Source organism: Falco punctatus, assembly GCF_963210335.1.
Source record: "Falco punctatus genome assembly, chromosome: Z".
In the NCBI taxonomy this organism is placed as follows: domain Eukaryota; kingdom Metazoa; phylum Chordata; class Aves; order Falconiformes; family Falconidae; genus Falco; species Falco punctatus.
The window spans coordinates 40,366,601-40,383,981 of record NC_137586.1 but is presented as its reverse complement, the minus strand read 5'-3'; the positions used below and the strand labels follow the sequence as shown (position 1 = coordinate 40,383,981).

Here is a 17,381-nt window from a genome sequence, read left to right as displayed (position 1 = left end):
GATGCAGTACAAATATTAACAGGTTTTTCCAGTGTCTATCTGTAATACCAGAATAATCAGAACATGTTCAATTGTTTATGGTAACATACTATGCTTGACAGTATCTTAACAGTTCTTTGCTGACCTGTGTGAATTAGAAGCATAATGATGAATTAAACTTAGCATCATCTTTTTGCAATGGCTTATTAACAAGTTGGTGTCTTGTGTAAGCTGAAGTTCTTTACCGTGGATTTTGGCTAGTTTATTCCTTGTTCTGAAAAGCATTGCCATATGTAACGCATTTGTCAGATTAATACTTCTGTGGTTTTTTTTAGATCATACAAGAAACCAAACTTCGGCAAATGTACACAGCAGAAGAAAAATACGTGGTTAAAGTATCTGCTTATACAAACCTAACCCTCTCTACTAACACATCTCTGAAGGTGGCACAGTTTCTCAATAATTCAGTGGATACAGAAGAAAGAAGGCAGCTGGAAAAGCAGCAACAAGTAGGAATTTATTTCTGTGCTGTATATGATGTGAACTACTACCCATTTTATCATGCAATGAGCATAGCCTGTTTGTGTGTGTTAGTATGGTATGTTTGTACTAAAAATGCTAGTGGTATGTGTTCTATTTCAGGACATCATTAACACATCACAGGCACTGGATGTGCGTTTGACTGCATTGTCTGAGAGAAAAAAACATCTGGAATGCAGAGATAATCAGCTCAGGCAACAGAAGAAAGAGCTTTTAGAGAGAGGAAGCAGGAGGAGACAGTTGGAATCAAAAATTGCTGTGAAGTATGATAGGTAGGAAACAAGCTATATTATCTATGAAACACGAACCATTTTAATAGCAAAGGTATTTTGGCTTCCTCTTACTGCAGTGTGCTTTCATCCTTACAAAGTAACCAGTAATTGAGCATCAGATACAGGGGATACCCAAACCAAGTGTTTTAAAAATGGAGTACAGTATTTGAGAAACCATGTAATAGTGTTAGTGTTCGAAATACAATGTTTCCTCTAATAAAATTGTAGTGAGAGATCATTGCACTTGTTTACTCAAATACTACCATAGTCCTGGCCTCGGTAGCACATACCTAGATAATACTCTGACATACATACATATGGTACTAAGTATGTCAAGGATCCAGTTGGATCCTGATTGTCCTCAGTACTTGTCTTAATGTATCTTCTGGTATTGCAGGCTTCCTGCAGTTAGTTCTTATGTTACTGCTTTGTCATAAGGGAGAACCTGGGCATGGTTCAAGAGGTACTTCATTTAAGCTCACATTCCCAGAAAGCAGCGTAGACAAGATTGCCCCAGGCTTCACCTCTCCGCTCATGCAACAGTCCCAGCCAACCTTGTACCCTCAAATACTTCAATGTGTTCTTATACCACCGTAATACTTATTTTCTGAAAGTTACTGCTGGTGCTTATGTGCATGTCTCTTGTGTTATTTACAATGCATTAAACTGAAAAGAGGTTGTTGGGGGAAGGGAGGGTGATGAGGAAGGAAAGAAAAGAAAAGTAGGTCTGCAGGGTAAGTTAGACCAGAATCAACTGTTGTATAGCCACAGGTGTCCAGGTTGCTGTGAAAAGCAGCAGCTTTTCAAGAGTGTGGATGTGAGCTTAGCCTCAAAGCCAAGTTATTACTTTCAGGTTTCTTATTAGGGATACATGTATTGTCACAGTGTTTTACTAGAATACAGAATAAGGCTTGAAGGCAGGAGGTGGACCTTTTAACTAAAGAAATACTGATTAAATCCTTCCCTTCGAAAAAATAATTATACTCTTCCAGTTTTAAATAGTGGTAAGAATCCTGATACAATTACAGATGAGAATGTTAGAAATTTTCTTCTGTAACGTGGATGTCTTTTTGAAATATCTGTCTCTACACATAATCCTTGCAGTGAGTGTAACTATTTTCAAATATTCACATTTGTAATTGATAGGAGTATCTAGATAAAATTTTGAAAATAATGTAAAATTACTAGAATGACTTAGGTGGAAAGGGACTTCACGTAGTCTGTAGTCCAAGCTTTTTCTCAAAGCAAGGTCAACACTGAATTCAAACCAGGTTTTCAGGACAGTATCCCACTGCATCTTGAAAGTCTGTGGAGATTGCACAACCTGTTTGGTCATCCTGTTCCACTGCTTGACCATCCTTATGAGGAGGAAGAATCTTTCTTGTTTAAGCTTGCCCACTGTCTGTCATCCTTCCATGGTGTGCCTCTTACAGGAGCCTGGTTCCATCCTGTCAGTGGCTTCCTCATGGGAAGGATAGCGGGGGCATTGCTGTTAGGTGCCCCGAAGCTCTGTCTAGTCTAGAGTGAACAAGCTGAGCACCCTCATGCTGTCCTTGCAGGACCTGTGCTGTAGCCCCTGACCATCTTGCTTGCTTTCCTAGTTTGTTCTAGTTTGAGGTTTGGGGCAGGGGGCAAAACTGAGTGCAATGCTGAACAGAGGGAAAAACCACTGTACTCCTGCCTGTGCTTCCATTCATACAGCCAAGGGTGCTGGGAGACCTTATTGCTGCCAGGGTGCACTGCTGATTTATGCTTGTTGTGCATCAATATCACAAGTACTTCCCAGCAGAGCTTCTCTGCAACCAGTCTGTCCCAAGCCGGTATTGCTTCCAGACCCACTTTCTTCCCAGAGGCAAGACTCAGACCCTTTGTCCTTGCAGAATGTCACGTACCTTCCGTGACCTATTCCTGCAGTCTCAACAGAGCCCTCCAAACGGCAGGCCCCTGGCTGCGCCCATGTTAGTCTTTCGAAAATTTTATGGGATTGCCCCCTGTCGGCTCCTCCGTGTCACTGCAGGTATGTTAAACGGCAGGTCCACGTGGATCATCCCGTGGTAGTTACCCTGCTTAATACTACCCTGGAGGCAATATACAACAGACTAACCATGACCCTCTGAGCCTGACCATCCTTTTTTTTTTCTTTTTACCCTGTCTAGTCTTCCCTTCATCCAGACTGTTGTCTTCCAGTTTGAGTACAGCAATATTGTGGGAGACACCAGTGAAAAAGTTAAGGGAGTGGGGTCTGGGTACAGCAGCCTGAAGGGAAGGTGCAGCTGATACAGCTCACAGGTACAACCAGGAGGGAGGCTGAACCAGTCTACCCAGTAGACATGTTCACACAGAGCACATCTGAACAGCATGTATGTACATATTTTCACAGAGACAGCCACACAGCATAGATGAACACCCAGAGCAACTGGGCAAACACAGCACCAGTGACCTCATCATATTCCTATACTGTCTGAGCAGGATGGGTCTCCCCTAGTGAGATTCCTACACATACATATGGGCAAAGTGGATCCTATCAGCAGCTGGATCAAGACACTGAGTCTGCACAGTAGCTGCCCCAGGACCTCTGTCTCCTCAGTTGCTGGTACCTGGACATGCAACTCCCAAGGCTGCAGCCTTGCTCTTGTTGCCTGTACATACTGCCTCACTCGCTGATGTGCACATACATGCAGAACTGGCTGGGACTCCCTCATTTCCTGGTACCCAACTCAGTGGTCTTGTCCTCAGAGACACACAGGCATAGAAATAGGCAGAGGTAGCCATAACTCCCCTGGTTCCCCCTCAGTAGCCAGTACCCCTGTCACCTTAATGTTAAATACATAACATGCCAGCAGATCTTGCCCCTGCAGATAGCAGACTTCATGGTCTCTAGCAACCAGGCTGGACTCTGCTGTTTCCTCCAATAGCCGTCTCTTCCCGTGGTCTTATCTGTTGTTACCTACATACCCCCTTAGCTCCCAGGCCACTTGACCTACTTGCCAGCTAGTCTGGCTTGGTCTTTGCTAGGGATCAAATACTCATTTGCACACCTGTATTTGTACCAGGTGCTGGCCCCATGGACACATGGGCCTCTGACCTGTGGTCCCAATCTGGTGGCTATCACTTAAGTTTACTCTGGTCTTTTACCACAGACACAGGCCCTCTTTGACTTTTGATCTGACTTTATCTGCTTGTACTTCAGACTTCTGAAGTATACACGAGTGGTGAATTGAGAGTCCTTCACCCAGGAAAAGAGTGAAAAATCAAACTGGGCATGGCTGGACAAGCATATCGACCAGCAAACTGTTTACATGTAACTGTCCCTTTTATCCCCATATCTTTCTGTTTTCCCATACTTGTTCCTGTCTAAGCCACCTAGATCCCTCCCTTTCCCTGCATTTGGTTTCTCCCCGAATATCTAATAGTAACTCCTGCACAGTTGTAAAATACTTTCCTAATGCACCCCATAATGTCTCCTCTAACCCCAGGATGTTTCAGCTCCCTCAGTCCAGAGTGTGCTGTGGTGTTGACTTAACTTGTTGGGTTTCACACATGGATACTAGCATGTACTGTACTGAGGGCTGTACTAGGACAGGGTGTCATTTCCTCAGAGTCCTTCATTAGGGTTCTTGCTGTCTGCAGTGCCCCTGTATTCCTTGGGGTTTGTGGAGATGGGCATTTCATGGGTTGATGGCTCCTGTGATGGGCCTGGGTAGTCGTGGGAGGGTGGTATTTGTTCTTCTCCAATCTACTGTTTTCTCTCCTTTTTGGGTGTGTAGGTGAGCTTTTATTAGATAACCTAACAGAAAGCCTTGCTAAAATTGAGGTAAATGGCAACCCCTTGATCTCCTGTCATCTAGTTGTTTTACAATTGGGTTCATCAAGTATGATGTACCCTTGGTAAATGCTTGCTCGTTCTTCCTGATCACCTTCTCCTTTGTGGCCCTAGAATTGTTTTTCAAGGGGACTGGCTGCAAAGCTTTCCCAGGGATCAAAGAATGATTAGTTTCTTGGATCATCCTTTTGGACTGTTTGATTGTTTTTGAAGATCTGCAGATGCTTTGCAGCTCACTAAACATCATGATTATTTCATACGAAGTTTTTCATAGCTACATGTTTTTGAGAGTTCAAACAAGTGAAAATTCTCGTTTTCTACAAGAAGGTGAGGACACACATATTTTTTTTAGTATGCATAACAAGAATTAAGCAAGCCTCCTGAATTCTCCTATGTTGTATTGTTGCAAGGAACTAGCAGCAGAAGGAAGACGTAAGAAATGTCATCCTTACACTGATATTTTTTTTTAATCTGAATTTGAAATTTATGGAAGTGAAGGAGCATGGTTGCTGAGTGATGCCCTTAGCCATAATCAGGGTTTCTTTCATTATGGATGATTCTGTCTTTTGAATTTCTTAGGTTTAAAGTGCATAAATTGGAAATGCCTCTGATGCATTTGTATTATTTACATATGCAGATTCCTATTCTTGCCAGTTGTTTGTTCATTACCAAGATTAAGAATATTTTATTTTTGTGCAATTTATTTTTAATCAGGATTAATCAAATCTTGATTCCTCCCATAGTTTAAAACAGCTGGAACAAGATGCTATCAACCTAGAGAAGGAATTTCAACAAGCAAATGTAAAGATCAAAGAAATAAATATCCAAAAAGTAAGACTTGTTACTGAATTAATGAATCTCATAAAGGTATGTATTTTTAACTTTGTATGTGTTCCACTATTGTGCAAAGCCCAATTCTTGTAACTTAAGTAGGAGTTATGTGACATTTGGATGTGTTACTGTAAATGTTTACGAGCTAACCTGTTTCAAGATAAACATCTTTTGAAGCTTTTATGAAATTGAACTTGTTTATCTGTCATTGATATGATTTGTAGATTATTTGCTTGTGTTGATTTAGGCTCTCAGTGACTGAAGTCTTACAATCCATAGTCTGATGCAGTAAATACAGGAATGAACTAGGAATTAACTGTGTAACTATTTCAGCCTGTACATTTTTGGAATACTGTGTAATTCTGTGAATTGTTCCTTCCACCCTAGTTCATAATCTTCCTGTTTTGATTTTTGTTGAAAAAAAGGGTAGTCATTAGTCATGTGAAAAATTGACCTGAAACTGTAAAGATTCAGGATTGTGGAAGAGGGCTAGGATAGGAAGAGCACTTAAGTCGCAGGCTCCAACATCATGAGGTTTTCTTTAACTCAAAAAAGAAAACAGTCTGGAGTTCATTACTGCTTTGCCTTAGCCTGTAAGCCCTAATAATGGGAGCTGCCACAAGGTGAGTTTTCTTAGGGTGTTTTGTCATAACTAAGGAACAAGAGACAGTTATTTTTAGTTCCAAAGGAATCTGCTTGTGCTTCTACGCTCAGCAAGAAATAGTGCCATTCCTGCAAGCACTTTGATCGTGTATGTTACTCTTTTGCCATGCCTTACTAACGTTGAAATATGTTCTTGCTTACACGCCTGGGGAGTTGAGTATTACCTCTGAAGTGAGGCTGATTTGAGTATGCTTCAGTTGCTGGTATTTATGTAATAAATAAAGAAAATATTATAAATGGGTGAGCTGTTTCTGTTTGTTGATAGGCATGGATTGCAACAATTGAACTGTTTCAGAGATCACCTTTGGGTCAGCTAGCCAAAGCAAATTTGAAAATGCCAAAGAATGGCAAGAAGACCTGAGTGAACATCTGCCATGTTAAAAAGGTCTGCTTAGACTGCAGATTACTTCACAGAACTTGCACAGATAGTAACAGTACTGAAAAGTAACTCTTACCTAAATTTGTGCAAATGCTGTGTATTTAAAACAGGAATTTCTAGAATATGCTTTTGATTTTTTTGTATTTGATACCCATTTCCCAGTACATAAACTGTCCAAGTGCTGTAAAGTGCAGCCAAAGTTGTTCACTGACTGCTGAATGACCTGCCTGAAGGACTGTCTTAATCTCTTTCTCACCCAGTGGATTGATGCATACTGTGTATTTCTTAGTATACCAGGGGTGTATGGAAGGATGGATGGTATTTCCCTGAAATAGTTATTGATTACAAAAGGGATTTATTTTGGTTGTGGATCAGCTTAATTTTCACACTTTGTGTGCTGTAGGAAATACTTGTTACTATATACTGAAGAGAAGAAAATGGCCTGATAAAAGAAAGGTGTTTCATCAAAATTGTTGAAATCCATAGACATCTCTCTAGTCATCTCCAAACCAATCTTTATGAATGTTTCTAAGTTTAAGGGAGTCTTTGTACTTTATTCAAGGGGCTTTGTATATACACTAGCTGTAGGCTGTTAAAATGATAACTTAAAGTAGTTTTATGTTTCATACATACGCACTTCTGCCACAAGGAAATTTAAAACATGTATGGGATTTTTGTTTGCTTGCATGGTGGCAACATGATCTATTTTTCTAAGAGTTCTGGGGCTTGTGTGGAACAGCCAGCTGGAGTGACAGGCTGCATGTATATTTACACAAGTACACAAGGCAGACTGTACCTGACACATACCTATAATACATCAATACTTCACAGCCAGTTGACAGAAACAGCATTGTTCTACTGTTTCAGATTCTGGCAGTGCTTTCGCAGGTAGTTCTCTTTGTGCTCTTGTCTTTGAATAATCTTAACTCTTTCCATTGTTCATCTCCTTTTGTTACAACTTCTCTTTTTTCAGTTTACTTCTCTGATAATTGTTTTTAAACTGTTTTAAGTGGATTGGAAATGAATAAACTTATTCCTATGTCCAAGTTCACACTGTAGAAACCTTGTGTTGAAATGACAAATAGTAAAGATCTCAGACCTTGACTGACTATTGTGGTCAGAAGCTAACACTCTCAAAACTCCATCCTGCACGTTCCCTAGGTCTACAGTTGGAACCTTGTCCTCTCTTTCATTAGGAGAGGATTCCTTTGTAATTTTATGCTGATCATTTAAAAAAAAAAAAAAAATGGTAAACTGGTGTTCTCAATGCCCCATAAATCAAGATTTGAAGCTACCCTTCACACAGTCAAGAATATATTACTGGTTTTGAAACCTCTGGACTGTTCCTGAGCTGACTCATTTAAAGAAGCAAACATTTTAATTTCAAAGTTGGCAAACCACATTCTGGGGATCACTAAAGCCTCTTACAAAACTTCCAAAATAGACCCTCCTGCTGTTGGCATATGCTGCTCCAGTTAAGACACAAGACACTGAAGTCACTGTATATCCGGTCAGTCCTTTTGCATTGTCAGGGAGAGAGCATATCTGATGTGGTTTTCTAACCTTTTCCTACTGTGTCACACAGATCCAGATCTGTTGGATTCTGTCTCTGAGAAACAATTGAGATGGCTTTGTCTTTTCTCACATTTCACATGTGAGTATATGGCATAGGGAAAGAGAATGTGCTTTTTTGGTGCAAAATAGTTTTGTTGCAAGTGGTATGTATACACTTACAAATTAAAAGTACATGAGGGCTATGTATCTTGAAGAGCTTGGGTCACCAGTAAGTCACCTTTCTTTTTCATGGAATTACAGCAGTGTTGAAGAGCTGAACACAGTGTGAAATCATATGCAATGACTAAAAAAAATTGATAGTTCCTAAAGCCTGGTAGTGATTATATTAGTTCTGAGTCTCTTGTGGAAAAAAAATTACATTTTCTGTTTTTCTATGTAGAATTGCATATCACTGAACATCCTCAAAGTAGATTTGGTTCTTCAGAGCGCTACAGTGGCTGCTGAGAAGAACAGACTGGAATTGGAGTATAAAGCAGCAAGTGTACAGCTAAAAGCTGCAGAGGTAAATATTTCTATGAATACTGGGATATCTACTATGAAAACATTTTCTGTGGAAGACTTTATGGTGGTGTAGAAAAGGATGCTTCTTTGTATTTGTTTAGAAATGGGTATTAGTATGGCTAAATGTCTAGCCTTGATTTCGTAGTTGTGACTTCAGCTTCTTCATTTAAAGCTGAATAGGAGCTTTGTCTTCCTCAATTAAGGCAGCTAAGCTTCTGTGACAATGTACTGAACAGTCATCATGTCCTGGATCTCTTTATTATAACGCATGGTTTGTGTAAAAAGGCTTGCTGTTGTTTGGAAGTATTTTTTCTTCTGACTGTTGTAGGCAAGTATCCCCAACCCACATGGAGATGCAAGCACAGGATGAACCAAAAAATATTGTATCAGAGTAGAGCAGAGCTGGTTTACCTTTCTTTGATAGCTTATTTTCTCGTACTGTCATTAAATGCCTTTTTGGAGGACAGAAAGGAGGATAAATGATCCTTCTATTGATGGTATTAGGAAGCTACACTGTGTTCAGGTAAAAAGACAGACAGAGGAATTAGTTTCACAAATACTCTTTTCTAAAAGCAGAGGATGCTGTAACCTCTCGTGGGTTGGTGCATAGAGGTCAATTTTTATATTTGTGCAGTAGTACAGTCTTTCTATGTACTGTGGAAAAGAACTGTCAAAGTACAGGATGGTAAGCTTTTTTCCTTGTCTTGCAAGAGTCAGATTAACTATAACCTACTGCTAATTCAATTTGATCCACAAAAAAACCCAAATGGAAACCAGTTCAAAGGGTAAGTGATAGATAGATACGCACTTCCAAAAGAATGACTTTGGCATCTATTTAGAAAACCATTTAAGGTTATAGGTATCATCACTTACAGGAAAATTAGGAAGAGGAGAACCTCATAAGAGAAGCAAAAAGTATCTTTAAGACAGAGACAAGTCAAGCATGATACTTGGAAAATCACTGTTGCATCAGTTCTCTCATGTGATGCAGCTGTTGTTTAGACTTTATAAAAATCCAGTGCAAATAGCTTCATTGTTGGAGCTCAGTAAGGAGTAAGAATGTTATTACAAAGCCATGAGCCTCATGGGAGTAGTGTGTATCATCACTGGGAAGTTTATTTAATGTCTTTAGTTCTGTCTGTCCCCACCTTGTTCATCATTTGTAGCATAGCTTGGACTGGTGCATAGGTAGATGACTGGTCAGATCAGTAGACAGGACTTACAAGGTAAATGTGATAATTCTCGGTTAAACAAAAATTGCCTCCTTCGCTAGTGAAGAGGTGCCTGAGTCAGCTCTGGTCCCATTAGGCATCATTACTGGGTTGTATTCAACCACGTAAGGAGAGGAAATCATATCAGATCTTGTATTTTGGATGGTTGGTTCTAGAAACATTAAAACAGGGCAGGGGGGGAAAGAAATCACTAATTCCAGTGATGAGAATTTTGAGAAGTTTGACTGCTCTGGAGGAAAACTCTTCTGAGTATTCAAGTGTAGCTTAAGTTTTCACATACAGCGAAGTCTAAAGCCATGCTTTCTGTATGTATACTGCATGCTGAATTACGTCTTTAGCCCCTTTTTATCAAAGTTCTGTTTCCTGTGTTGCCCTGTGAATGATGTGTGTTGTACACTCTGTGGCTTATTTCTTACCTTCTGCCTAAAGAGATGTACTTTCATGGGGAAAACTCAGTATTGGCTTCATCTCAAATTAAGTGTTATTTGAAATAGTATGTTTAAATTGGCCTTTCCCTCCAACTTCTTAGTGGCTTTGGCTGTGATAATTTTTTTTCTACAGCAGTACTGTGTTATGGTAGTCTTGCTCCAAAGCTGCCCATGAGGATGCCATCACAACACTTTGAGGAAGTGCTGTCTTGCAAACAGGTGCTCCATAAAATGAATAAACCTGCAAAAAGGAGGAAGCCAAACAAGTAGAAATAAGTATGTCGTACAAAAGCTGTGTAGTGAACTAAATCAGAGCCTCAACGTTACAGCTATAGGACCATTAATTCTCTAATCATCAGACATTTCTGTAGGTCATGTGCTGGTTGTCATGCATTCATTGAAATTGGATTGGTGGGCCACAGGAGCCACAAAACTATGTTAATACTTAGTACTTATTTGTGGTGTTTGTCTGCCAGGCAATCCTGAGTTTTTATAATACCTGGTATCTGATTAAGATTAGAAGCAAACACAAATTCCACTGAGTACATCTAAGAGAAGACCACGTGTTCCTTTTGTGAGGTATTGGCACTGGGTTACTGTGGAGAGAGCAGCATGTTTGTTGCTTTATGATGTGGTTTATTGAACTACTTAGGTAGAAAGACAAAAAAAGTAACATGTTTTTGAATAGGTTGTTAGCAACAACAGATTTCAGGTTGTATTTTGTCATTGCAGTTCAAGTAGGAACCTTAGCATTATTTTAACAACTCCTTGTATTTAATTTATTTGGTGAGCCTAAGAAGCAAATCTGTTTGTGACCCATACTGAACATTAGGGAGGATCATTAGCCCCATCTGCTCATTAGATAACTGGCACAGTTGCCTGCATGTTTATGATGGTTGTTTGAAAGAGTCTAATTGTCTTGCTTTGATAGCTTGCTAATTTTCAGGTTCATATTTTTCTATATACAAATTTCCAAGCTTCAAATAATTAAATCATGTCACCTAGCGTGCAAATACAAATTTGTAAGAAAACATTGGCTACTGGTAACTATATTTTCTTTAAACAGCTGCTTCTTCACAACTTCCGCAAAATCAGTTGCAGTACTGATGAGCACAACAGAAAACAAATTGTTTGTGCATACAGAATATAATTGATTTCTGCTCTTTGGTAGGTGCCTTTCAGGACTCTGTAATCACAGCCCTGCACAAGTGCAGAACTTTCCTTAAGAATCCCAGATAAAGCTCTTTCTGTGTTGGTTCTTAGGCTGTTGGCTGAAACAAATTATAAAGTTCTGTTTGGGCTATGATTTTTCATGGTGGCATCTCTGTGCAAGACTAATTCTTTCTAGTTAAGAGTTACTTTTCTATTTAGATGGTTTTATCGGGTCATCTTCAGGAAATCAAGAGGAACTTTGACATTGTACTTTTGATTGTCTGGGAGGGAGAAGGAATCAAAAATTTTGTATTTTTATCTATTTATATTTGTCTACTTTTATCTAGCATGTGGCCATGATAATCAACTGGCAAAGCTGAATGAAAACTGGCATTACCTTTTTTAACTGTCAGTACATTTACTTTAATACATGCTTCGTAACCACATCAAATATCTCTTGCTTCTCAGTCTTCCTGTTGAATGCTGAGGTTTTCCTCTGCCCAAACGTGTATTTTCCATTTCACACCCTGAAGAATTTCACTTGCCTTAGTCTCGAGTCAGGCATATTCAATGTTGAATCTATTTCAGTGCTTAGAGACAAACTCAAAATCTGGTTTCAAGCAGCTCTGCAGAGTTCTAAGTGGGAGTTTTATGTACATTTGAGAGATGGGATTCCCCACTTAAGGTGATTCAGAATTGACTTTGGCTCTGGAAATGGTCAAACACATGGGTATAAAATTGATGTTTCTTGTATAAAAAGTATGGGTGTGTTGCCTTTCCCTGGATCCTTTGCCTTCGTTATCATGATGTCAAACACATCTCGGATGAAGCCAGTTGGCTTTTAGAGTTCTGGGATCCAAACTACAGCCCAGTTTTAACTTCCTAAATTTCCCTGAAAAAAATTTTTATTGAATGTATTACAGGGCATACGCAGATATGTAATGGAATGTAAGTGTTGTGGTGTACGGTTTTATTTGTGCTGATTCAGAATGTAGAAGTTCTTGGCTGTAACCAAAAGGAAAGGCCACCCTCCACTTACTGCTGTTTTATCTGTATAGCTCTGATGCCAGTGTTTCTTGCCCACCACGTGACATTTCTGTCCTCCACAATTCACTTTATGAAGTGGAGGAGGGGAAATCTAAAAAAGGCCATTTTTTTTTAACCTTACCTTCATGAAAATGTTAACACAGTGCAGAAAAATATGTTTACGGTGTGTTTGTGAAGATTGTGAAATGCTTACTCTAATGCAAAATCTATTTCCTAGTGCTTGGTGGAGGGAAGGAAGAACAGGGGTTTTGAGTTGATATATGCTGTGGAGAACAGCAGCCCTAATTCTTGAGTGAGTGTGGGAACCACAGATGGTCAATCATGATCGTATCTGTTACTAAATACACAGAAGCAGTAGTAAAGATTGATTAAATTGCCAGAAGGTAATGTGATTTGCCATCAGTGCCTGTGTCCTGTCTTTTAAAAATGAGGAATAAATATTTATCTCGCTGTATAATCTCCAAAGAACACTTTGAGATTTTTTTGCCACTGGAGGGCTCCCATATTTAACTGAAGTACACAACAATAAAAGTTGGGAAATAAAGCTCTCCCAAGTCTACGAACAGAACTGAACTTTCCAAACTGTCAGAAATAAGTTTTGAAGCAAAATACTGTGTATATGAACTTTGAGTTAGGATTTTGTGCCTCTGAAAAAAGTGAAACCAGTATATATTCCTGTAGTTAAAAAAGATTGTGTGTGTAATCACTGAGTAAATGTATAGTAAAATAGCTTGGATTAAAAGTTCCAATATCTTGATATGTACTCCTTTTCACTTTTAAGTGGTTGGCAGCTCCTAGCCATCTGCAGTTGGGTTTTCACCTGAGCTGGGAGACAGCATCAGACAGTTACTCCCAAGCACTGCCAGCTCAGCATTTGGAGGCAGTTGGCCTGTGGTAGGGGCCATATTGAGATTTCTGGGGGCAGAGGGGAAGAGATGCTTAAGGCTTTCCAAATTTATTGCCTGAATACTACTTATTTGAGGTAATCTTTAGCTTAGTGTTTCATGAAGTTATCATATTTTCTGTGTCATATTTAACTACTGTTGTAGTAACATAGCATTGTAAAAGTCATAGGGCTGGGTTGGCCACTTTACCTGTAGTATAAATTCCAAGAGTTTAGCCTTGACATTGCTGTTCAAAACCAGAAACTGTATCTGCTTTTCACTTTTCAGCACTAGTTTAAAAGTTGTGTGTTTCTGTTCTGTTTTTTGCTGACTGTGTTACAGAGGTAGAATATGAAACAGAAAAAGATGTGCTTCTGATTGTATAATGATGTTTACTCTGTAAAATTTCAGCTAAAATGCCATTCAGTGTACATCATGTCCACCATGTTATCCCAAGCAGATAAATACAGCTAAATGGGAGCTAATAAAAAATAAGGCTTAAAGTAGTTGTGTTTTGGCTTATAGGGAATTTCCTGTAAAATAGTCTTTATTTTGAGATGTATATTGAATCTACGTGAGCGTGTCTGGTTGAGAGAAAATAAATTTAGCTATATTACAAGGGCATGTTTTTGATCAGTTTACCTTGGCATCTGTTGACTTTGAGAAGAGAGGCAGAATGAGTTCTGTATGTTGAAACAAAGATTTTTCAGTCTTTAACCAGTCTAATTTCACCTACATTCTCCGATCCAAATGTTGTTTGTTGTCAGTGTGCTAGTGTCACCTCTGGAGGTTTATAATAAAGTAAAAGAAAAAGAACGTATTTTCTTATCTTTTCTAACAGCAACGGTTTAATGAACTGGATGATAGGAAGCGAATTCTTACAAAGAAGTGCAAGGAGTTGCTGAAAAAAGCTGAGTACATCTGCAAACTGACTCCAGATCAACATCTTCCAAAGGAATTTCAAACTGTATGTACAAAACCGAATCTCTACATATGTCTTAAATTTTGGATAGTGTATATCATTCTAACTTCTCCAGCAAAGAACGTTATGTAATCTATGTATGTATGTGTGTATATATATATATGTATATATGTAGAAGGCTACCAGTAAAGGATCATGTGTACTTCTCTCTTAGTTTTGACGCCTACATTGTCATCCTTTGAAGTACCTTTAAATAGTGATGCGACATGGTCTATCACTTTGTTCTGTGCACAGAGGAGAGAAAATTTAGAATTCCAATTAAAATACATAGCCTTGTGTTCACAGAAATAATTAGAGGCCATATTTTTCTAGCTTCTTGCTCTAATGGAGCAACACAAAAGAACTGAAATCTGGGTATGCCTACTTACCTGGAGGTCTTCCCAGCCTCTGAAAGTATTTGCATGGCTTAACTAGAATAGCCCCTGCCTTATACCAAGTCTGTGGGCATCTGTACCTTCACAAAGTAGGCAACTAAGGACCAATTTATGTGTATTTTTGTTATGTAGTAGCACTTGTAGCCTTCTTTCTCTGTCTGGAATAGTTTGTGAGGGAATCTTGCAGAGTTACATTTTGAATACGTGACATCCCAATTAAAAGTAATAGAATGTTTACAGCTTATTTGGTTTCTTTTCAGCAAGCATGAGTCCTTCATTAGCATTGCTGTGTAACACATGCATCCTTTCTCATGTAGGCTTTTCAGGCTCTTCCCAGCACATTGGAGGAAATTGATGCTTTTCTGAATGAAGAGAAAACCAGAGCCTCCTGTTTCACAGGCCTGAATGCTTCAGTATGTTCACTGCTTCACTCTGCCTTCCCATTCACCCATATTGTACTTGCTTCCCACTCTGTGCTAGATCTCTTGGTATAATAAGCTAGACAGCAGGAACAATGTGCAGTAAATGCCAGATTCTGCATCTATTGGAATTTTAAGTAGGTTCTTCCAAAAGAACAGTGTGTTCTGTGCCTTTTAACAGGGGAAAAAAAGTTGCAGTAACCTGAAGGAAGCAATGCTTTACAGTTTCTTTTCTTTAAAGCTAGAACCGTATCTCTTTTGGTGTGCAGTGCAATAATCTATATAATTGTGTTTGAGCAGAATCAGTACAGTGAGATTTTTACAGTCAAGGTTAGAATGGGCAAACATTTTGTTGACTGCTTATTTTTATTCTGGCAGGTTGTTGAAGAATACAATAGAGAGACACAAGAAGCACAGCAGTTGACGGAATATCTAGAGGAAAAGAAAAATGAATTGGATAACTATAAGCGAAACATTTCACAGGTAATTGAAATTATCACTTCTGTATCAGTATATTCTTATTCAAATAGAATGTACATACAGAAATAAAGGGTTTCCAAGTTGCCTGGAGTCTAAACTGAGATGTTAGCTTATGTAATTACATAATTTTTGAATTTAAATGCTATTTCTAAGGGAAAATTCAGTTATCAAAAGTGGGTTTACCTGGATATGTCTCCTTGTAGGTCAAAGAAAAGTGGCTAAACCCCTTGAAAAAGCTGATTGAGCAAATTAATGTGAAGTTCAGTAACTTCTTTAGTTCTATGCAGTGTGTTGGTGAAGTTGATCTTCATGTGGAAAATGAGGTAAGATTTATTTGTCCTATGTAAAAATAACATCTTCTGCTTGTATATTGCTAAAGAAAAAAAGTTACTTGGATTGTAGGAAAGATGTTATTTTTAAAAAAGTAACAAACTTTTACTGATGAACACACTTCCTTCGTGCTAGTACTCTGATTAAAGGGAATAGAGCCTTTGTCTAGATGCATAGGACTTCAACTCATTGACTTTTGGAAGCTTGTTGCAACTTACAGAGCTCAGTTAGAAGCATTGTATTTACTTCAACTCAGATTCATTAAGTTAGTGATTTAATTCTACATTTTTGGCTATTTGTGCTATTCTGTTATCATTTAGTGCTAAATCTACTATTATTAAGTATTACATTGATTCGGCTCTACAGGTAGTTTCTATTTGAGTCTGCTGGCATTTTGTCTGTTTCAGAAGTTATGTCTGTTATGCCCTCAGTAACATTTATAGTCAGGGTTTACCTGTGATGAAGAGCTTAAAGCATCGATAGTACCTTGGGGAGAAATATTCAGTGCAGTGGGCTGCAGAGAAATTGGGTGTTTTGTTTTAAATTGATCTCTCTAATGATGACTTTACGACTCATGTGTAATGCATAGACTCCACAACAGTGAAAGCTGACACAAACATTTTTTTCCTGTTGTAAATTACTTGAGCAACTTTTCTTAAAATATTTAAAATGTTAATTATTATCTGGGGCAGAGTAGTGACTGACAAGGCTCTCCACATGAACGGCTTAAAAGTGTTTACATAGAAACAAGTATTATGAGACAGTAGGACATTAAAACATGGATTTTTCAGTTCTTTTGATAGTGAAGTCAGATCTATATTACACAAATATCTCTCTTATCTAAAAGTCAGTTGGGAGGGAGTACACAAGAACAGTAAAGCAATTTAAAAGCAAAGGGAGTCTGGACTGTTTTTCTGAGTATGTTCTTTGGAAGGTCTTGCTTTTCTTTTGCAAAGATGTCAAAAATAGTCTGAGGTTAGCTAGTGGTACTGGGCCGATAACTAAAACTTTTTCCTCAAGACATCAACACCTATAATACAGAGATGGATAATCTGTTGTGGAGTTTGTGTTCCTTACCCTTCTTCTTTGTAGGAGACTCTTTTGCCATGACCTGTAAATATCAAAAGAAAGATGCCTGAGACAGAATTGTGTGTGGTAGAAATATTCCTGTGATACTGAAGTTCAAGCCTCTAGCGTGCCCTCAGGGGATCTTGAGATCCAATGATGTCTTTGGTGATACTACCTACTGTGTGAAATGCTTTACTAGGTTCTTTCTTGACATCCTAGCAGAAACCTCAGTGAACATTCTGATGTTCCTTGGTAGCACTTGGTAACCAGAATTCAGGGTGCTAGCAGTGGTAGCCCTCACCTTCCTTGATTTCCCACAGAGAGTTTTGAGCATCATTCTTGAGAGGTCCTGGAACATCTGTCAGTTATATGAATTGGCATTCCCAGTAGTCTGGCAATAAAGGCCAAGAGGCCTTAGGTCC

The 17,381-nt window shown here is 38.8% G+C and overlaps 1 protein-coding gene across 4 annotated transcripts in view; it reads left to right on the top strand.

The window, feature by feature from the left end:
• SMC5 (structural maintenance of chromosomes 5) overlaps window positions 1-17,381 on the top strand; it is a 52,063-nt gene that overhangs the window by 27,189 nt on the left and 7,493 nt on the right. For all 4 annotated transcript variants that reach the window (XM_080371685.1, XM_080371686.1, XM_080371687.1 and 1 more), the window contains 8 exons: window positions 315-488; window positions 622-791; window positions 5,358-5,481; window positions 8,442-8,564; window positions 14,148-14,273; window positions 14,980-15,075; window positions 15,460-15,564; window positions 15,765-15,884. In XM_080371685.1, coding sequence (XP_080227811.1) covers window positions 315-488; window positions 622-791; window positions 5,358-5,481; window positions 8,442-8,564; window positions 14,148-14,273; window positions 14,980-15,075; window positions 15,460-15,564; window positions 15,765-15,884 — 1,038 coding nt within the window. The remainder of the gene's footprint in view (window positions 1-314; window positions 489-621; window positions 792-5,357; window positions 5,482-8,441; window positions 8,565-14,147; window positions 14,274-14,979; window positions 15,076-15,459; window positions 15,565-15,764; window positions 15,885-17,381) is intronic.